Source organism: Centrocercus urophasianus, unplaced genomic scaffold (assembly GCF_019232065.1).
Source record: "Centrocercus urophasianus isolate 14NV4802_14NV808 unplaced genomic scaffold, USGS_Curo_1.0 seq_11, whole genome shotgun sequence".
In the NCBI taxonomy this organism is placed as follows: domain Eukaryota; kingdom Metazoa; phylum Chordata; class Aves; order Galliformes; family Phasianidae; genus Centrocercus; species Centrocercus urophasianus.
Window position 1 is genome coordinate 40,607,619 of NW_024884253.1, and position 19,201 is coordinate 40,626,819.

At 37.7% G+C, this 19,201-nt stretch overlaps 1 protein-coding gene across 1 annotated transcript in view; it reads right to left on the reverse strand.

Annotated features, from left to right (window-relative positions):
• Positions 1-19,201, reverse strand: part of ASXL3 (ASXL transcriptional regulator 3) — a 105,081-nt gene that overhangs the window by 5,345 nt on the left and 80,535 nt on the right. The window contains exons 11-14 of the mRNA XM_042835876.1: positions 13,647-13,743; positions 13,076-13,181; positions 6,145-8,101; positions 49-3,416 (exon numbers count right to left, since the gene is read on the reverse strand). Of these exons, the coding sequence (XP_042691810.1) occupies positions 49-3,416; positions 6,145-8,101; positions 13,076-13,181; positions 13,647-13,743 (5,528 nt within the window). The remainder of the gene's footprint in view (positions 1-48; positions 3,417-6,144; positions 8,102-13,075; positions 13,182-13,646; positions 13,744-19,201) is intronic.

Genomic DNA, 19,201 nt, shown 5'->3' on the forward strand with positions numbered 1-19,201 from the left:
TGCTGCTGCTGCTGCTGCTGCTGCTGCTGCTGCTGCTGCTGCTGCTGTGGCTGCGGGTGCTGCGTCTGTATTTTTGGAGCAGCAAGTTGGGTAAAAGGCTTCTGTGGCTCAGTGAGTAAATAGGAAGAGAAATCTGCATTCTTTAATGCAAATGCTTTTAACTGTTCTTTCACTTCATTCTGATCATAGGAAGCTTGTTTCATGCCCAGTTCACAGCTGCTGCTTAAACCTTCCTCAAAAGAAACAGGTTCAGATTTTATATTGCTACAGATGCTTGCTGGCTGAGGCCAACTAAGTCTTTTTGTGGTTTCCATAGTAACTGTCGGTTGTTTTTGATCAGAGGGGACATCTACATTTGGGTGAGAAGGTGGAAGTGGGGGCAGGGGTGGGGGTGGAGGGGGAGGATGCACTAAGGTTTTACTCTGGAGCGTCTGAGAGGCACTGGCAATGTCATCACCTTCCTTAATCTGAATACTAGGGGAAAAGACACTTCCTAGCCTCAGCTGGTGAGCTGCTGTAGAAATATTCCCATCTCCCAAGCTCTTCTGTTCCAGGTGTCTGCTAAAAGCAAACGCATTGCAGCCAGGTGGGCCTTTTGATGTAGCTTGCAACAAAGATGCCGTGGGAATCGGGCCTCTCGCAGCCATGGACATTTGGTAAAAATGCTGTCTATGTGAGGTACTAGCTTCCGCATGAAAGCTGCCATTTTTATCAATGTGAAATAAGCTCTGCTGGAAACTGCACGAAGGCAATGGCCTCTTCTGCTGCTTGATCTCTGGGCTGTGAGCGATGCGGCTCTGAACTGCATGTTTGTTCAGCCACTCTTGTTTAAATGGCTGCCCATGCCCTAGCTGGTTCATGCTGGAACTAATTACACAAGGAGTTGCTTTAACATCGCTGTCCATTGACACCTTCCCAGGCTCGCATTTAATTTGAGCATGTTCCCCTATAGTCCTGGCCATCCTCTTTTTTGGATGGTTTTCACGCTTTCTGATTTGTAGCGGGGCTATGCTGCCTGCTGTAAATCCTTTACCATCTGGGTTAGGAGAACTGGAAGGATGCTCACCAATATTTCTCTCGGACACCGCTGTTTTACATACTGAGGTAGTTTGCAAAGGCAAGGGAAGCCTGCTAATTTCTAGTTTGGCTCCTGATCTGGGCTGCGGCAGCACTTTCTCTAAAGGCAGATTGCCTTGCAGTAATTGTGTCACTAAAGGATTGTTGGCCTCCACTGATGAGAGGCGACAGCTTGAGCCCCCAGCACTTGTAACTCTTTTGAGGGTTTCTGTTGTCAGGGACAGGGAGTCATCCATGGAATCCGCAATGGGTGCCTTGGCGGCCTGTGCTGGCTGAGCGCTTGGGGCTATTTCTGTGGGTTGGGCGGCCATTTCAGGGCCTGTGAAATCCTCTGTGTCCATCCTGAAGCACTTGTCAGACTCGTTAGTTTCAGATTTAACAGGAACAGCAAGGCTTGTCAAAAGATTCCTGGACTGCAGCTCTGACATTTGCGTGTAACCGGAAGGTTCGGTTTTGACACTTCTTAAGCAGTTTTGTTCTGCATATTCCTTATGCTTACTGGCATTAAGATGGCTGACCACCGGCTGGTCTGTGCTCATTGCCTCTTCATCATGCCAACAAATTCTATTGTTAGTGCTATACTGACTGACACAGGCAGCATCTGCTTCATTTTTAAATGCTGAAGGACCTCTTAACTGCTCAGAAAAACCTTGGCTGGGAGTAACCACCTCAATTAATTTATCCTGGGGAGCAAGTGGCACTTCTCGAAGACTTGAACAACCTGCCTGCAAGTTCTTGCTGTCTTGCTTTGCTGTAATGTTGATAAAGCTGGAACTGTGCTCAAGGCTTTCATTAGAGACTACTTCAGGCCTGCTTATTACAGACACCTGAGAACAGGCTATACTTTGTAAGGCAGCTTCTGTCCGCACAGGTCTGCTCTGCAGGTCAGTGCTGTTCTCTGCATTTTCAATTGAAGAAGAAAGCGACAGACTGGAATTCAAATTTGTAGTGTGGTCAACAATGACTTTGCAAGGTATAGATCTATTCATGGCAGTTTGTGTATAGCTCACTGGCTGAGATTTACCCGAGAGATCCATTCGGTTTCGTGCTCCAGAACTTTTGTCTAAGAGATCAGCATTTAATTTAGTAGCATTATCGTAGGAGCTTATTGTCACCATGTTACCAGTAAACATTGAAATGGGTGGCCTTGAGATAGAATCTGCTACTGCAACAGCCTCACCGCAACTTAAAGCTGACCTGACGGTAGTGTGGATGGAAACAGCGCTTTGCTCGTTACACCCTGTTATGGCTATCTTATCAGAAGAAAATCTGGTGGTAGTCCCCACTGGGGGAATCAACACAGAACTACCAGAGAGATGATTTGGCAAGTTATTTGCAATGGATGAAGCTGGCACAGCGGTATAATGACCGGAGACTGCATTATTTGCATTGCTACTTGGTATTGGCAACCTTTTGTCATCGACGGCATTTGATAAAACTGTACTGTCTATGGAGACCGGTACATTACTGTTATCAATACATTTTGGTCCAACGGCTATGCATGGAGTATCAGCCCCTTGGATGGATTTCAGCATTTTTATATTACAAGCTGAAACTGCTGTGTTCACACTGTCAACAGACATTAAAACAGAGGATTTATCAACAGAACTTGCAAAAGAAAGTTCTTTAATTGCTCCAGACATAGCAGTGCTGCAAACAGACACAGAGACTGAACTTTTATTATAAAGCACTGGCACACTGTTCACACTGTTACTTTCAGTAGAGGTAGATGAAATAATTTTCTCACACAATTGTGGCATAGGTATGTTCTCATCGGAACTGTGCACCGGTATCTCAATAGCAGTTTCTGGTAATGTAGCTGTGTTAAGTGACTGCTGTAATAAAGTGGTAGTCTCACGGTGATGAGCAGATTTGTTGCTAGGGGACCTGCAGTTAGGATTAACTATAATGACACCAGTAGAACCTTCAATCTTTGTATCAGTAGACGCTGATACTTCTAGAGATGAGGTACTTTCCTTTGAGTTGAACTGTGACTTTGATTCTTTATTAGTCTGGAGTAAATGAGCTCTGGCTTGATGCTTTGCAAATAGCTTGGCCTTTGTTTGCTCCTTGATGTGTGCCAGCGTTCTTGTCTTCCCACCTTCGCATGGAGTCCCCATTGCTCCAGAGACAATGCTTGCAGCTGCGGCCACAGCTGCTGCAGCTGCTGCTTCTCTTTGGGCTCGTGCTTGCTGAGCTCTTGCTTTGATATCTGCAAGAGTTCTAGCCCCAGTGTTCCTTCCACTGCTGACCGATGTACTTGGGGAAACTCGAGGTTCTGGTTTTGAAACAGGTTGGCTCTTGATGATAAAAGGTGGTCCAATTTTTGAAAGTTGAATCTAAAGGAAGAAAAGAAAAACAATAAATTGAATCAGATCAACGACTTCAGTTAGCGTCACTTGTTGTCTCTTACAAGGGTCAGAACAAGGTGATGAAGGGAATTACTGTTCAGTGCCACTGGACAGAAGAATGTTAGAAAGTAATGATGTTTGCACTGCATTATTTTCTTGTTGTCCAGCAGCACAAACTGATACCTGTTTTAGCCTACTCATGCTGCTTTCTTGACAGGAAGAAAGACTGAACAGGAGGACTACATGATGCTTATCTGACACAGTTTATCAGTTCTGTTCTATCTGCGTCTAACTGAGAAGATGAACAAACCTAGTGCAATAATACTGGGAAAGTACTAAGCATTTGCAACAAACACATGAAAAAATAACAACAGTGCAGTGCTTTTGCTCCTTAGCCTCCAGTGACTAAGCCATTAGGAACAGCCTGTACTCCCCTTACATACCAGGCAACAAATCTTGCCTCTAGACAGGATGTAGAAGTAGCACCAGTACAACCACTGAGCTTGTTTTTCACATTATATCACAGAGCACTTTAGAGTACTATAAAAGAAGTGAATCACCAAGGATACATCTTTCTCATCCTCAACTAGAATTTTAAGAAACTCACTTTAGTACATCCCTGGAATACCTCCTACACTACTGCATTTCAAAAACGAAAATCTCAAACCTTCAAACATTAAAAGTGCAAACAAGACATTAAATACCAAAACCTTTAAGCAAAGTAATAATCTCTAGAATCACTATGATTATTTGTATGTTTTCTAATTAGGCACACCCACTTTCAGGGTTAGAGATTAGAAGTCCTGGAATCACTTTGTAACTTGTATGCTCTTTTAGAATGCCCAAAGCCTGGCAAGAGAACATTTCATTTTTTTAAAAAGGACATAGATTTACTGACTGTCCACAGTAATAGGATTTAGTGTTTAGTGCTATCACTTCTTTCCTGAAAGGAGCTGGAAAAAAAACCTACATAGTATTATTTCTAACAAAAGTAGTCATAAGTTATGACAGCAAGTGAAAGTCTTATCAGATTTAGGAGAAAGGAGGTTCTTTCCTCTCTTTCAATAACAAGCGAAGTGGTTTGTTGGTGAGATAACCCAAAAGCAAATAGTTTTTCCACAAAAAAAACCCATCTTGAAATGATCGTTCAAAGTTATTTTTGGAAATGCCTGCCAAGTTTTAATATCCTCATTCACTGCTTGGAGCCATCAGGTCTTGTTTGATATGACTGTGCAAGACTGACGGTCTTCAGACAGCCCAGCTGATGGACTCACACAGAGGGCTGGAATATTTCACTCTTCCTAGCAGTTAATGCCACTGAACACTCATCGGAAGGTGAATTCTGACTTTGTTTACCCCTCTTTGGCATATTACATAAGAAATAAGGTTATTATTTGTAACTAACACCTTTCATCATCAGGTTTGTTCCTCTGTTGTTGAACAGATCAATTAAAATTTATATTAACATGTTTTAAAGAGTACTGCAAGCTCACAACAACTTAAAAACATTTTGCTTTCTTTCTCAGTGTCCTTTTTTCCCCCTATTTCCCACTTTGAATCACCAGAACTGCTAAAGCTCTAAGTGCTTGATTATTTTTACAATTATAGCCATGACGTTTTTTCTTCCCTAGAGATCTACATTCCTTTGGCTATAGAGAATTAATAGAATTTATTAGGCTAGATAAAGACTTTCCAAATTCGAAAGAATATCAGTAAAACTCAGAACAGGCTAACTTCCAATTGCATCACTGCTCATAAAAATAAATTAGTAGAAATAAGCTGCCGCACTAGTGATTAAAACAGTTAGCCTATTTGCCCTCCTGGCCATATTAACCATTTTCAGTGATTGCAGCAGTTAAAAATAAATGCAGAAAAGGGCATTTCTGAATAATCGGGAACTAGTATTGCAAAGTCAGTGGCTTAAGTTCAGCAAATTGGATCTGAAATTTGGGTGATGCCATCATGTAGAAAACTAAAAAGGTCAAAACACTGGGACTATATATAACTAAATCAAGAAATCCCTTCGTTAAAAAAAAATGCTTCTCAAGTGGAATAGATGTTCTTACATAGTAGAAGGACACCTTTAAAAGAGCTTAGTTAGAGTACCCTTTTTATCTTTTGCTTTGCCTTCAACAGATATTTATACATACATCAGTTTATACATACATCAAAGACACTTCCTCCTGATGGCAAGCTCTGTGGTTTTCACTACAAAATTAGAAATCTTATACTTCAGCCTACCCCAAGCCCTGGACTTGCAATGGGATCTCCAACTACTCTGACTTTAGGTTCTCTTGATAGATTAAGGCACAGATTGTTTTTCTCAGTAATAGCTATGGTTTATTATTCACGTTTCCTGGAGAACTCATCTGTGGGAGAACAAATGGACAATATAGTTGGCAATTAGAAAGAAAGACAAGCAGCACTGAATAAATGACATGGAAGCTCTTTAATCAGATTAAGACCAAGATTCTGGAAATTTAGTCTCACATAGAGGCACTCTGTAGCAAAGACCCTGGCTGAACAACTACAGGTATATTTACATCAGATATAATTTGGCATGGTAAGGATAGTAAAGCAAAGAGGTTGGCACATAGGTCACTTAGGTCTTTCGCACCTGTACAAAAATTCACTATGCTTTGGGTCTGCAGGCAGTCAGCAGAAGGGAAACAGTAAACCTCCAGTTTCTTAGTCAGCATGGTTTTCATTACTTTACCTTAAGGGGTGGAACTCGGGGTTCTTCTCTGAGTGGCTGATCTTTATCAGATGGACTTGTTGATGAAGCACTACGATTAGGCTGATCATCATCTATCCTAGCTCTCTTCTCTTTGCAGATTCCAAAACTGTGCTGTTCTGCTGTTTTCCTCTTTGGGATCTCTGGGTCTCTACTTTCATTCCTTACTTCAGGTGATTTTGTGGTTTCTAATGATTTGGAGGAATGTGAACTCTCTAGGCGGCTTTGGGTACTGCCTGTTAGCTTATGAGACTTACTTCTGCACACTTCGGAGAATGAAGATTTATCTAGAGATGAGGTATATAGCTTTTCATGTTGCTTTGATGGAAACAGTTCAATATTTTTGCCTGTTGATCCTTCTGGTAAGACAGCTACCTCTGAAGGCAAGAGAGTCCCCTTCTTGTCACCTCGTTGCTGAATACTGTGATTTTTAATTTTGATCACCTCTGGAGGGGAGGAGTGTTCTGGGATGGAAGCAATGTAGGATTTCTCAATTTCAGAATGTGACTTACATGGCTGATGACAAAGGTTTTTGTTCTGGGGCTCTTCCAGTGCTGAAGTATCAGGTATAATTGTTAGTGGACCCACTTTCAAATTTTCAGGTGCACTCTGAAGTTGCTTTGGTTGAACAACAAGATTCTCTTCTTGAACCACCTTAGGAATGGTACAGCTTTCTTCTTTTGAAGTAGGGAGTGACTCTTCTGACACACATGGTGATTTCCTTTGTTGCAAAATAAGTCTTTCGTTGCTTGGGGAATCTGAAATGGGAGATGTTTCTGATGGAAGAGGCAAACTATTTGCCACAGATGTTTCAGAAGTCAGAAGGACAGAAGATACTGAAGATGTTTCTGATGTTGTAGGTAAATCAGACATTGGAGATGTTTCTGATGTTAAAGGTAAATTAGAAACTGGTGACGCCTCTAATGTTAAAGGTAAATTTGACATCAGAGATGCTTCTGAGGTTACAGGTGAGGTGGACATTGGAGAGATTTCTGACATTAAAGGTGTATGCAAGTTCTCATCAGTGGCCTTTTGATGAATATCACCATCAGTGTTTTCAGTACTGGACACTTCAGATGAACAAGCTGTTTCAAGAGATGCTGGGGTACAGGGTTCCTCTGAAGTTGACTGAGTATCTCCTCCAGGAGATGTAATACAAACACATGGTCCTTCTGGACTTCCAGAGGAAAAGGAAGTCTCAGAAATACAAGCATTCTCAGATGACTGTTCCTCAGGGTCACTTTGAAGCTCCATATCCACTGCAATGCCCCCACCAGTGAACAAAGAACCCTCCAGAGCAGCATTTTGCATTTCTGAAGCAATTAGCTCTTTTGCAGAATCAGAATCCTTCTCTACTGTATCACTGACAGAATTTGTGGATGAAGCTGATCGTGCTGGTGATACACAATCCTCCAGCTGATCTATCACAACAGACATCTCCTCCTGAGGGCATTCTGACTTCAACTCCACTTTCATTTCAATGTGAGATGCAGTATCAGTTACATCATTCATCATGACACAGGACTCAGCGTTGTCTGGAAGCTGCACTGCCTCTGTTTCTTCATTTGTTCCAGATGGACTTTCTGACTCCTCAGAAAACTCCTGTTCTGTTTTATAGTTCTCCTCCTGGCATTCACAAATACTAGTCTCAACCTCTTCAGCAATCTCCTCCTGAATTATTGATTCCTCAGGTATCAGTATATCCTCTGTCTCTGCCACTAGATTCTTGACAGGAACCTGCTCCATATCACAAAGAGATGGACTGTTATCTTTTTCTGGTAGTGCTGGAGTTTTAGTGTCTTTTTGTTCATGTTCCTCAAAGGTTGCTTGCTTAGAAGGACCAGGTGTGCCAGAAGATCCACACAAAGAATTGCTGTCATCTTCATTGTTGCTCTGCACTGTAGTGAGTTTCAAAGATTCCCCTCTTGACATTCCCAATCTGAAACAAACAAACAAACAAATTTATTAAAAAAGGTTTTTTCATCAAAGATATGGTAAAGAAGTAGAATCTCCTTTCTCACTCATGTCTTCCATTTACAAAAAAAGGGCACACTACTCAGTTTAAAATAGTGGTTTGGCTAAGTGGTGGCTGACTAATTTGTACAGTTGTAGATATGGCTTTATGTATTTTGGAAAATGAATTACCCAGCTTGCCTTAGTAGTGTTAAAAACTTAAATATTTTAAAAATAAATAATCTATTCCTTGTTATTTAACTATTTGGCACTTCAACAAAAAAATTTAAAAAAAAAAAGCCACAAAAAACCGTGAGTTATATAGATTCACAACTACTCATATATATATATATATATACATATATATATATATATATTTAATATCAGCCCAACACTGCAATTCTAACACTGCCAACAATGAAGAGGAAATGCATAACTGTGCCTTCATAAGTCAGTAACAGTTCTAAAGGAAATTCATTTTTTCCTCCTCTACCTGCATTTAGGGTCAACACAACCAGCACTATGGCTTAAATGCTGTGTGAAAATGAAAAAGCTGCATCTAAAACCAAGACAACAAACGAGGCATTTCAGTTTTGCAATTCTACAATCATTTCACATTTATCATGAAAATCAAAATCATTCTGCTTCAGTCTCATTTTACTAGTCAAGCGATCAGCTGACAGCTTGTGTGTTTCTGCTCCGTTCTTTCAGCAAACTAAATATTCATTTAGGCTAAAAATTATTTCTAAATAAACATTTCTATGTATATGCTCTTCAATTGATTTCACTGTAATTAACAATAACATTCCTAAGGAGATAAAAGATATTTATAATGAATGCATTCATTTTCAAGGATGAAATGCAAAAAACTGCATTCCTTTGTATACTTGTCTTCTGAAGATTCACTTACCTTTGTTCCTGAAACCACAGTTTTAATACATTTTTATTGCTTCAACAGAAAGAAAAATCAAAACAAAAGAAAAGTCAACGGCAAAAAAAAAGTGGTTATTTTTAAAAACGTTTGGTCTTTGACATCCTTATTTCCTGCTATGGACAGCAGAGCAGGTCTTCAAGCATGTTTAGTGAGATCTTCCAAATAAATTTTGCGCTTGAGTGATTCCACAACAGTAGAAAATACACAAAAGTTTCGTTGGAGGACTTAAAAAGTTGTCATGGTCTTAAGGATCTTAAAATCTAATCAAGAGGAGTTTGATCTCTGTTCTCAGTTTAATCACAAAACAAAGTAACTGAATAACAAGATGGCAGTAAGCGAGCGTGAAAGATACTCAGATATTACGGAAGAAGGAGAACATACCAATGGGCAGCCAGCGGGAACAGAGATTACAAAGGCCCACATATATGGAAGAACAGAAAAAGTATGTAAAAAGATGCAATCTGTGATTATGTTTTTAAAAAATACTGATCGGATGGATTATTCACGCTGACAGGTGTAAAGAAGAAAATCCACGGCCTGGAACTGGTACGTAAAAAAGCACTCCCAAGGTTGTTATTAATATTGCCTACTGCTAGTCAGTTAACAGGCACAAAGCCCCCCTGTGCCATCAATGTGCTGAGGGAGGATCCTCCAGAGAGTAATTCAGAACAGCTATTTTACATTCCCCATATTGAATGCATTTCTGAGATACGTACCTCTTGTATATAGACTATAGGTTCCCTATACAGTTTAAGCTTAGATTTTAAGTTTAGGTGAGTAAAGTTTAGTTTACCTGGGTATATGTGAATAAATTCCTTTTCTTGTGCATATAAGAAAAAGTTATCTCAGGAAAATAAAGAGGGGAAAATATAGTGCATTACAGAAAATGGAGCCACTGTTATATTTTCTCTGGCTAGCTTACATCATGGAAGATATTGCATGATATTTGTATTTATGGAATGAAAAAACAGGAAAGGAATGAAATACACAATAAAGGTCAATGCAACTGCCACATGGGCACTGCACAAATATACACACTCAAGTAATATATTAAAAAGGAGGAAGTGTAGAAAAATAATAGTGTAGGATTAAGGTCAGCAGAACACATCAATCAGTTTTTCAATTTTATGCAGAACTGCAAATATCACTATTTTGAAAAAGATATCGCCATGAAGGAAAAAATACTTTCAAAAGAAGAAGGCTCAAGGTCAGGATGTTTAAGGCAATCCCAGACTGCAAGATAAACAGCTGATCTGTCTTTCTCCTTAGAGAAACAGACACTGAAACTTTGCAAAAGAGCAGAGAAATACAAGAACAGCAGTAAACAGCCATCAGTGAAAAGTGCTGATAAGTACAGGATTCAATTGACAAAGGCAGACAGTTATCAAATGGTAAAAGACACAAACAGCTACTCAAGAATATACTAATGCTGATACTCTAGTGTTGCGATAAGTAGTACTAGAGAAAATTAAAGAAAATTAATGAAGGATTATATCAGCAATAAAATTCAGAAGAAGTCTGCCCAAAATGAAACCTTTGATTTAGTGAGCTGACAGTGCCAATCCCGACACGTATTGCACTCAAGACTGGGAAAGGAAATAATATATTGAGACAATAGAACATAACCCTTGTGGTCCTAGGGGCATAAGCCAGAAGAATACAAATTTCTGGCAACACATATCAGCTGATCCTAGATAAATGACTGCAGAATGAAGTTTCTGTGTTTTAAATTAAGTCCAGGAGAGGAAAATGAACGACATGAGAAAATGGAAAATGAACATAAATTGATGAAAGTGAACTACAACTGGTAGTCCCATGCCCAGCTGCCTGGGCAGAGAGAGAAACACAAAAAATATAATGCACATAGCCTACATGAAAGAAACACTCTAAAGCCACTGAATGCCACATAAAAATGTTTTCCAAAACTCTGCATATATTAATGATTCTTCTCTAGGTATGAGGTGAAACTTTAATAAGTTATGGAATATTTAATGATCAAATTAGCTGAAGTCAGAGCAAGACTGCAGATTGGTTGGAAAGCAAGTTAGAAAGACAGATGACAAATCTGAGAAATTGCTCAGGAAGTTTTCAAAATCTGCTACTTCAGATGAATCAACACGACTGAAAATAGATGAAGCCCAATCACCTTCAAACCAAGTTTAAAAAAAATAACTAAGTCAAAAAAAGGCAAGGGAAACAGCAGGAAAAGTTACCAGAGAGACGGTAAATAATGGGAAGAATAATTACTACAGGCCAAGCAGCAAAGCAGTAGAAGCTGCCCACATATTAACCAAGAAGAAGGATGAGAGTCAGATAATGTACGTTAGAGAAAGAGCAGGAGGAAACACATTCAACACTCTAGTAAGCAATGGAAATTATGTGTGATATGACATTTTGCATAGCAATGCTGATGTCAGGAACTTATCTTCCAAATGACACATATTACTGCAGACTGAGTAATTATCTGCCAACCATTACGGTGTCCAGCATTCAGCTAGCACAGCAGGACTGATGGCTCTGTAAAATTCAGAGTATCATTCTCTGTGCATATGACAGTCATTTGTGTCTTGTCTTCACAACAGTCTTCAAATAGAGCTTTGCTCTTACTAAACTTCTAGTTGTGGAAGGTCATTTGTTAATACATTACACAGCCTTTTCCTTCATAAGGAGATGGTAACTGAGTTGTCTTGATACACATAATGAAAAGCCCTTACTAAAAACCTAATAAATACTTTCTGATGCTACAGGAATCAATAAATCGAGGTCTCAAAACTTGTAAGTAAAAAATGAAGCGCTTGACAATAACAAAGCAATGCTAAGACCTTAGAATCTCCATTATTTTTAAAGATAACATTGTGTAGTAGTATTCACACTTCGAGAAAGCACCTAGAAAGGACTGAAAAATAAAATATTAAAATGTATCTGTCCATTTCCTGCCTTGTTTTCACCACATTTTCCAATATCCCAAAGCACTGGATTGAGAAGTAGCAGTGTTACTGCAGAAACATTTCAGTTAATGCCTTATCTTTAAGTCAACCACTCATATTCAGGTTTTCCAGTGTCTCAGATTTCTTAAGCAAAAAGCATCTAATAACAAAACTAAGAAATCTCATGTGATGTTTCTTTTGGCTACTATGTGTAATTCATAAATTTCATTTACTCATATATGAAAATAAGAAAATAGTAACTTCTAATTAATTGTTTTATAATGATGAAGATTTTTAATATGTATTTTTTTAAATTGAAGTCTGATTTAAAAGGTGGACAGATTAACTTTTTAAAAACAAATTTCAAAAGGAAGATTTTACAATTTTTAAGAGATGTGAATCTCTTTGAAATTCTGATTCTTAAAACAGAATTAAGGATTAAACATCATGCTTCTGCAGAATGCCATCTCTGCTTCAGTCAAATCATGCTGACTCTGCGCAGTGGAACACCTGGAGCAATATCATCTAATTCATTTTAGCCAATTATGGGCATCTATTTATCCTTTGCATCTCACTTCTAAAATTAGACTAGTTGTCATTTTTATATGACTCTATCCAGTATCTCTTCCGCTGTACAGTCTGTGTGAAAGGCCATCTCTGTCAAACACTAAGAACTACTTGATTCAAAAAATGACAACTAGCTTAGAAAAAAATGAAGGAAAAAAACCACAAAGAAATATTTCCACTAGTCTTCTAGTCTGAAGAAGCTGTATTTATATTTTGCACTAAGAACAGACCTAATCTCATCTTTTAAAAGATAATTAAAAAATACTCACATGCTTGAGCCTTGTGTCTTAAGCCTTCCTTGAAATGAATTTTTATGGATGAGTTATGAACCTTTAAAAATGCAATTGTAATGCAAGTGCAGATGTGCCACTATAATTCTACCCACAACTTCTTATATCAGGGAATGATGCCTTTGATAACCATTTTATTAAGTTTTACAGCATATAACTGTGCTATGTGAAGCAGAGAATTATATTTTCATTTGCTCCTAAAAGCATTTTTTTCATTTTCTTTTATTTGCTTCAATACTTACTTTTCACCATAAAACCTTTCAAAGAATTTTTCCTTCCAAGGCTCTGTTTTCTTTTCCTTTTCCATCTCCTGTCTGATACGCAACTGCATTTCTGGAGTAAATTCTCCTACAAAACAAATACTAATATTGAATAAAAGTTGTCGATTAGTTTCATGCATAATTATACACTACAGCTACACAGACGATGAACAGTGATTTCTGATCATCCAACAATCTCCAATGAATACACTGAAAAACAAGAGTGTGAAGTAGCAAGACTTGCTTTACCATGTAACTTCACTATCTTGAAACTATATTGGTGGGATTTAGTCACTTGCATTTACGTTTCCGAGGTTTGGCAGTGATGAAAATGTGTTGTTGTCTTTTTTTCTTTCTAACAGTCAGTATAAACTGTCACAGCAAGTTGTGATAATGTAGACTAAATTCAAAAAGGAATCAGCAATGTTCGTTGTGCTCAGTTACCATTGCATTACTCTTTCCCTTGTTAATGTAATCCTCAGATGGAGAAGCGGTGGCTTTCCTCATGAAAATAATTATTCTTTGGTAAATCTGAGAGCAAATAAAAAGTTACCTTCTGCCAATCGTTGTTTCCACCCTTGTGCTGCATACGCAAAGAATTCATTGTTTAGAGCAGAACTACTGAGGCGCAAAACTCCATCACTTCCCATCTAGAAAATAAGCCAATAACAGCAGAAGATACTGTCAGATAGAGCGTCATCTAAGATTACATAAAAGTGGAATTCCAATGAAGGGAAGCTGGACAGATCGAAAGTGGAAATAACACAGGAAATGATCTGCTACTACTAAAACTTGTTTTTTCATTATAGTTACTGTAAGCACAAGAGGACTAATCCTGCATCAGTGTGCTCTTTTCAGTCGTAATCAGTCTTCACTATTACTGATGATAACTCAGTTTACAGCTGATGTGTTTCAATCACAACTCTCTCTGTCTTGAGCCTAAGATGTCTAGAGCTGTGGTGCACAGTCAAAAATCAAGCTCATTAATGCACCTGCGCATCTTCCTGGAATACGGTACGAAACAAATTAAATATGACAAAAGAACTTTACTCTGTTTCTCAGTTTTATGAACATTCATGTTAGCTATTATGCTGTACGGACAGAAGAGTGGATGATGAGTAACCTTAAAAAATAAGAACAGCTATACACCTAATTTTACAAGCACCAAAACTGTGGAACATTGTAGTTATTTTACTTCTTACATCACATTCAATGAAATAAAACCATTGAAGGTATCAATTGTAATATTTCTGGAATAATGTTAAAAAGCAATACAAATATCGATCTTTATCATACAACTTGATGCTTGTTTTCAGTTTCTGCAGATATATATGACTTCTGAAGGAATTCTAGTAAGTAATTGAAGGAATTCTAATAACAGATGAAAGTAAGTAAATAAAACAGATTAGTGGTGGGTCTCATCTCTAGGATAATAGGCAGACTATAAATACAAATTCATACATTTGAGGTTACTAAGAGATAAATAATTGAAAACACCATTTGTAATATAGTACTGAAAAACACCATATTAACAGCATATTATTGCGTATTTTAGATATGTAATATTCCCCTAACTCATAGCACTTGTTCCAAACCAGAAGCAGAAAGAAGCAAATGTGCCAGAAACACTTCAGGATATTTAGGCATGTTCCTCTCACTGACCATTATCTTTCCCAGATAACGTTGGCCTTGCTTTCAGAACAACCTTTGATAATGTTATCTGAGACAGGCAGCATGGCTCCACTAAGGGCAGATCATGCCTGACCGATCTGGTGGTCTTCCACAATCCAGTGACAGCATGAGTGGACAAAGGCAGAGCAAGTGATGTCACTTACCTGGACTTCTGAAAGGGCTTTGATGTGGTCCTATACTGCATCTTAATCTCTAAATTGGAGAGATATGGGTACGAAGGCTGGACTATTTGGTGGATAAAGAATTGGTAGAATTTTCTCATTGCCTAGCTCACATACTGTCCCATAATAGCCTCATATGAGTAAAACAGAAAGATGTGTAGAAGTAAAAATAGAAAGAGGCAACACAAAAGCTATTTGATTACAGACAGAAAACCGTATGTGTATGTGCCCCTCAGCAGGATACACACCTACAGAGCTGCTGACCATGATCTCCTGCTGTATCACAGAATCACAGAATTATAGGGGTTGGAAGGGATCTCGAGAGACTATCGAGTCCAACCTCCCTGCCAAAGCAGGCTCCCTTATATGCCATTGTTTTGCCAACAAGTCATAGGACATCAATTAAGGTGGATAAATAAAACCTCTGTGCTTCACACAGTGTGGGTTGTGGACTGCATTAATTACAGAAAGCTATGACTAAAGATAAAAATGGAGAAAAACTGGAAAGAAATGCTGAAATGTGCAGCAAAAGCATCAGGAAAATAAAATCTGTGTGATAACAGAGAAAGGACAAGAAGAAAATGCACTTATCAGCAGATTGGTATGACACATCATTTTCTTTCTACACAACCAATCCTTTTATAGGAAATATTTAAATGTTTTCTAAAAGAATTAATAAATTAAACTGAGATTTTTTGATACTGCTGTCTCCTGCAATTGAACAAATACATCAGAAGTTGGTCAAAATCAGCATTTACACAATTTCCTAAAAAGGTAAGATGAGATATTATAAAGAAAAGAATCAAAAGTTAATAAACAATTTTTTGTTTCCTAAAGAGAGATGCTCAAGCTACCTCAATTTCAACATTAAAGGAGATGAAATACTGACATCCACTCATGACATCCAAACTTCAATAAACTCAAAAACTCAATCCCAAATTCTGACAGTTTTTCATGGAAGGGTAATACAGGCACATTTCTTTATTTAACTTTGTATAACTGCAGGTTACCTCTAGTCTTCCTGATACCCCACTGCACAGCTAGTGGCAAACTGTGCATTCACATTATGAGTCAGAACAACAAATCACATAGGAAAGTAATAATTCACATATAATAATTTTCTGCTAAACCAGCAAGATGATGCAACTTATCCTACGGTCATATAATCATTAGATCTCATGCAAAGATGGAATGGACTGCAAAAGGTGGATGGAGAATAGTGATTTTTAGCAGCAATTCACTTTTAGATTGTATGAAATGAAGCCAAATATCATTAAGCTATTTCACTAGGCTGCATAAATCAAGAGCATTATGAAGACTGCAAAATTAGAATACCATATGAATATAAGAAGAACAGCATTATTATAAGAACAGCTTCATTGTACCTGTGTTTTCGTTAAGGGTGTGAGAGAAGCAAGGTTTATAGAAAGAGATACTGTATATTTCAGTATATTAGCTAATACAATTGCAAAAAGTGCTAAATTTCTGACAGCATCTTACAAGGTGTGAAGAAGACAATGCAAACTCCAAGATAAATATTAGAAAGGTTAATTAGACCACGTAACAGAAAAAGACAGGCTGGAACTTCAGAACTGAAATAAAACGTTGGCAGGGTCACAGGTAAAATGTTGTTAGTTCCTGTAATGTAAGAAAAAGTAATGAGGAATAAGTACTTATGGAAGAAAACAAAAACAGAACTATAGGGAAAAAATAATAGCAGAAATGTGAGAGTAAGACTGCAGTGTCTCACCTATGAGCAAATACCCATACGGTTAACTAGCAATTATAGAACAACAGATCATATGGGAACTGCACCTGAAAAAAAGATGCAGGCTGCACTGAAAATATGATGTCAAGGATCAATAGATTAAAAAAAGATAATGAACAAACTTAAAGAGAAGTGGCTGCTGACCTCATGATTGTCATTGCTTTGATGAACTGGCTGTGGAAGAGCTTTACTGAGATCTGTGTTCAGAGCCCCACAGACCTCATGGAAGACTGAAGTAGCTGGAACAGCCAAAACCTAGACAGAAAATCACGTATCATGTAATGATCCAGAAGATGGAAAAGCATTAATTAATTAGAGGAGAAGCTTCCAGTGGTCTACTATAGCACAATATGAAATAATCATTTCAGGTTAAAATGCAATGGAGGAATGTTGAAAGCAACATAATTACATAGGCTTGGTACACATTATTTAGGGCAAAAAGATACCAAATAAATTCAAAAAGGAGAGATTGAGAACTCTAGTCAAACATTAAAGGGCTAAACTTGCAAATCCGGATTTGGAGTCCCCTTAAATCAACACATAAGTTAACAAATTAATGCAAAGCAGACAAAATTTCTTCTTGGAAAAAAAAAAAAAAAGCAGGAAATAAAGAGTTGACTGGCCTCAGTGATGTGCTCAGAAATTTGAAATCAAAGAAATCCTGTGCTGAGAATGGAATAGGAAGAATGCACTCAGTCAGTTAAAGATCAAGGAGAAAGGGATGACAACAAAAAAATCTAAAGGAACTCAACGGCTTTAAGAACTAAAATGAATGAGACAGAAATTTTCAAATTATTTTAAGGAAGCTAGATCCATTACCAAATGAAGAAAAAAAAACAACCACCAACTAAACTAAGTTAATCCTTTAGCTATTTTTGGTTCATTTAAAAAATTCTAAGGAGAAAAAAGAAATTAAAAATCTGCAACCAAAAATGGACAAGTTTGAGCAGTCACAGAACTAACAACTGTAAATTTAGTTACTAAAAAAAAGCAAAACACCAGGGAATTAAATGCTTGTCAACAAGAAACAAAGATACTAACATAGATGGTCTGGTTCTTTCCTCAATTGGTTGTGCGAAATGAGGCCAACATTTTTTTTCTGCTCTGTTAAACATGGAAAGACCAAGAGGTATTCTTCCTACAGGATTAATTAACATAGCCTCTGTTGAATTCTTCTCTCATTGAGAATATATTTTCACCTTACTCAAAAAAATTAAGTGGAAGCTAAAATTTTTGAAGCAAAAGGTTGTATTTACTTCTCTATACTCTGACAAGCAGACAGCACAATTAAGCACTAGGTCTAAATTAGAATTTACAGAAATATGCCAAGAGAGCAGTTCTAAAATACACTATTAATTTTTATGCTATTTAAAAATGTTGTCCAACAGAGACATTGTGTTAATGACTTGGAACAACGAACATTTCTTGAAAAATTTATGTTTTATTCTGTTGAAATTTAAATTCTGATTAAGCACAATGTAAAATTATGTCTTAAAACTAATATTTCTATGCAGAATTCATAATGGCTTTAATATGTTCCTCTTTTTTATTGAAAGCTAACAAAAAATCACCCAACTAATAAATATATCTGCTAAAACTCAACATCTGTTTGCATTACAAAGCATTAAAAATAAAACACATCAAGGAACTGGGTAATTTTTCTACCAACAGCTACTGCCCATAACATTTCTGCTCTGTATTTGCTACCTATGCTAGACAACACAAAAGACCACTCTCCTCCCTATAACCTACACTGAAAGACAACATCAGCAGAAATATTTGTAGTGTACAAGATACTCAGTTTTTCCACAGAATCCCAAAATGATAAAACAAATTACTGTCAAATCTGCTAAAAAGTAATTGGAATTTTCAGAACAGATTGCAAGAACAGTGTCAATATGCACAAACTTTTACCAAATGGAGATCCTCTGAATGCAAACTAGTGTAAACTGGGTGAGTAATTCATGCCACACATCCTAATGACACCTTAGTATGACCTTCAAACACAGAGAAGGGTATTGTCACCTATTCTGGTAAAAAAGATAAACCAGTCCCAAGACCAGATAAAGAAAAGCCAGTGCTCCCAGTGTCCAAGAGATTCACCACCTCAAAAACAGATTCTGAGGAGGGAATGAAGGGGAGTGAGGATAACAATGACATTCTGATGATCTTCAGTAATGAAATCTACCCATTTCACTGATTATTAAACTTTGTTGCCCATCTACCTTTGATCTAAGAATACACCCAGAAATGACGGTGAGTGGGTCACAAGTGACATGGAGACTGTAAGACTCATCATGGAGTCTATAGATCTACTGATACTTTTATCAGCAGTGACAGATATATACTGGAAATGGTAGAATAGGTGTTATGGACAGAATGGCTTTGGCACCTTCACCCATGAGGTGATATCCAAGAATGTTTAGATATATGGCAATAGGCAAGCAAAGACAGAAAATATCCCTTACAGAGAAAAGAAACATGCTG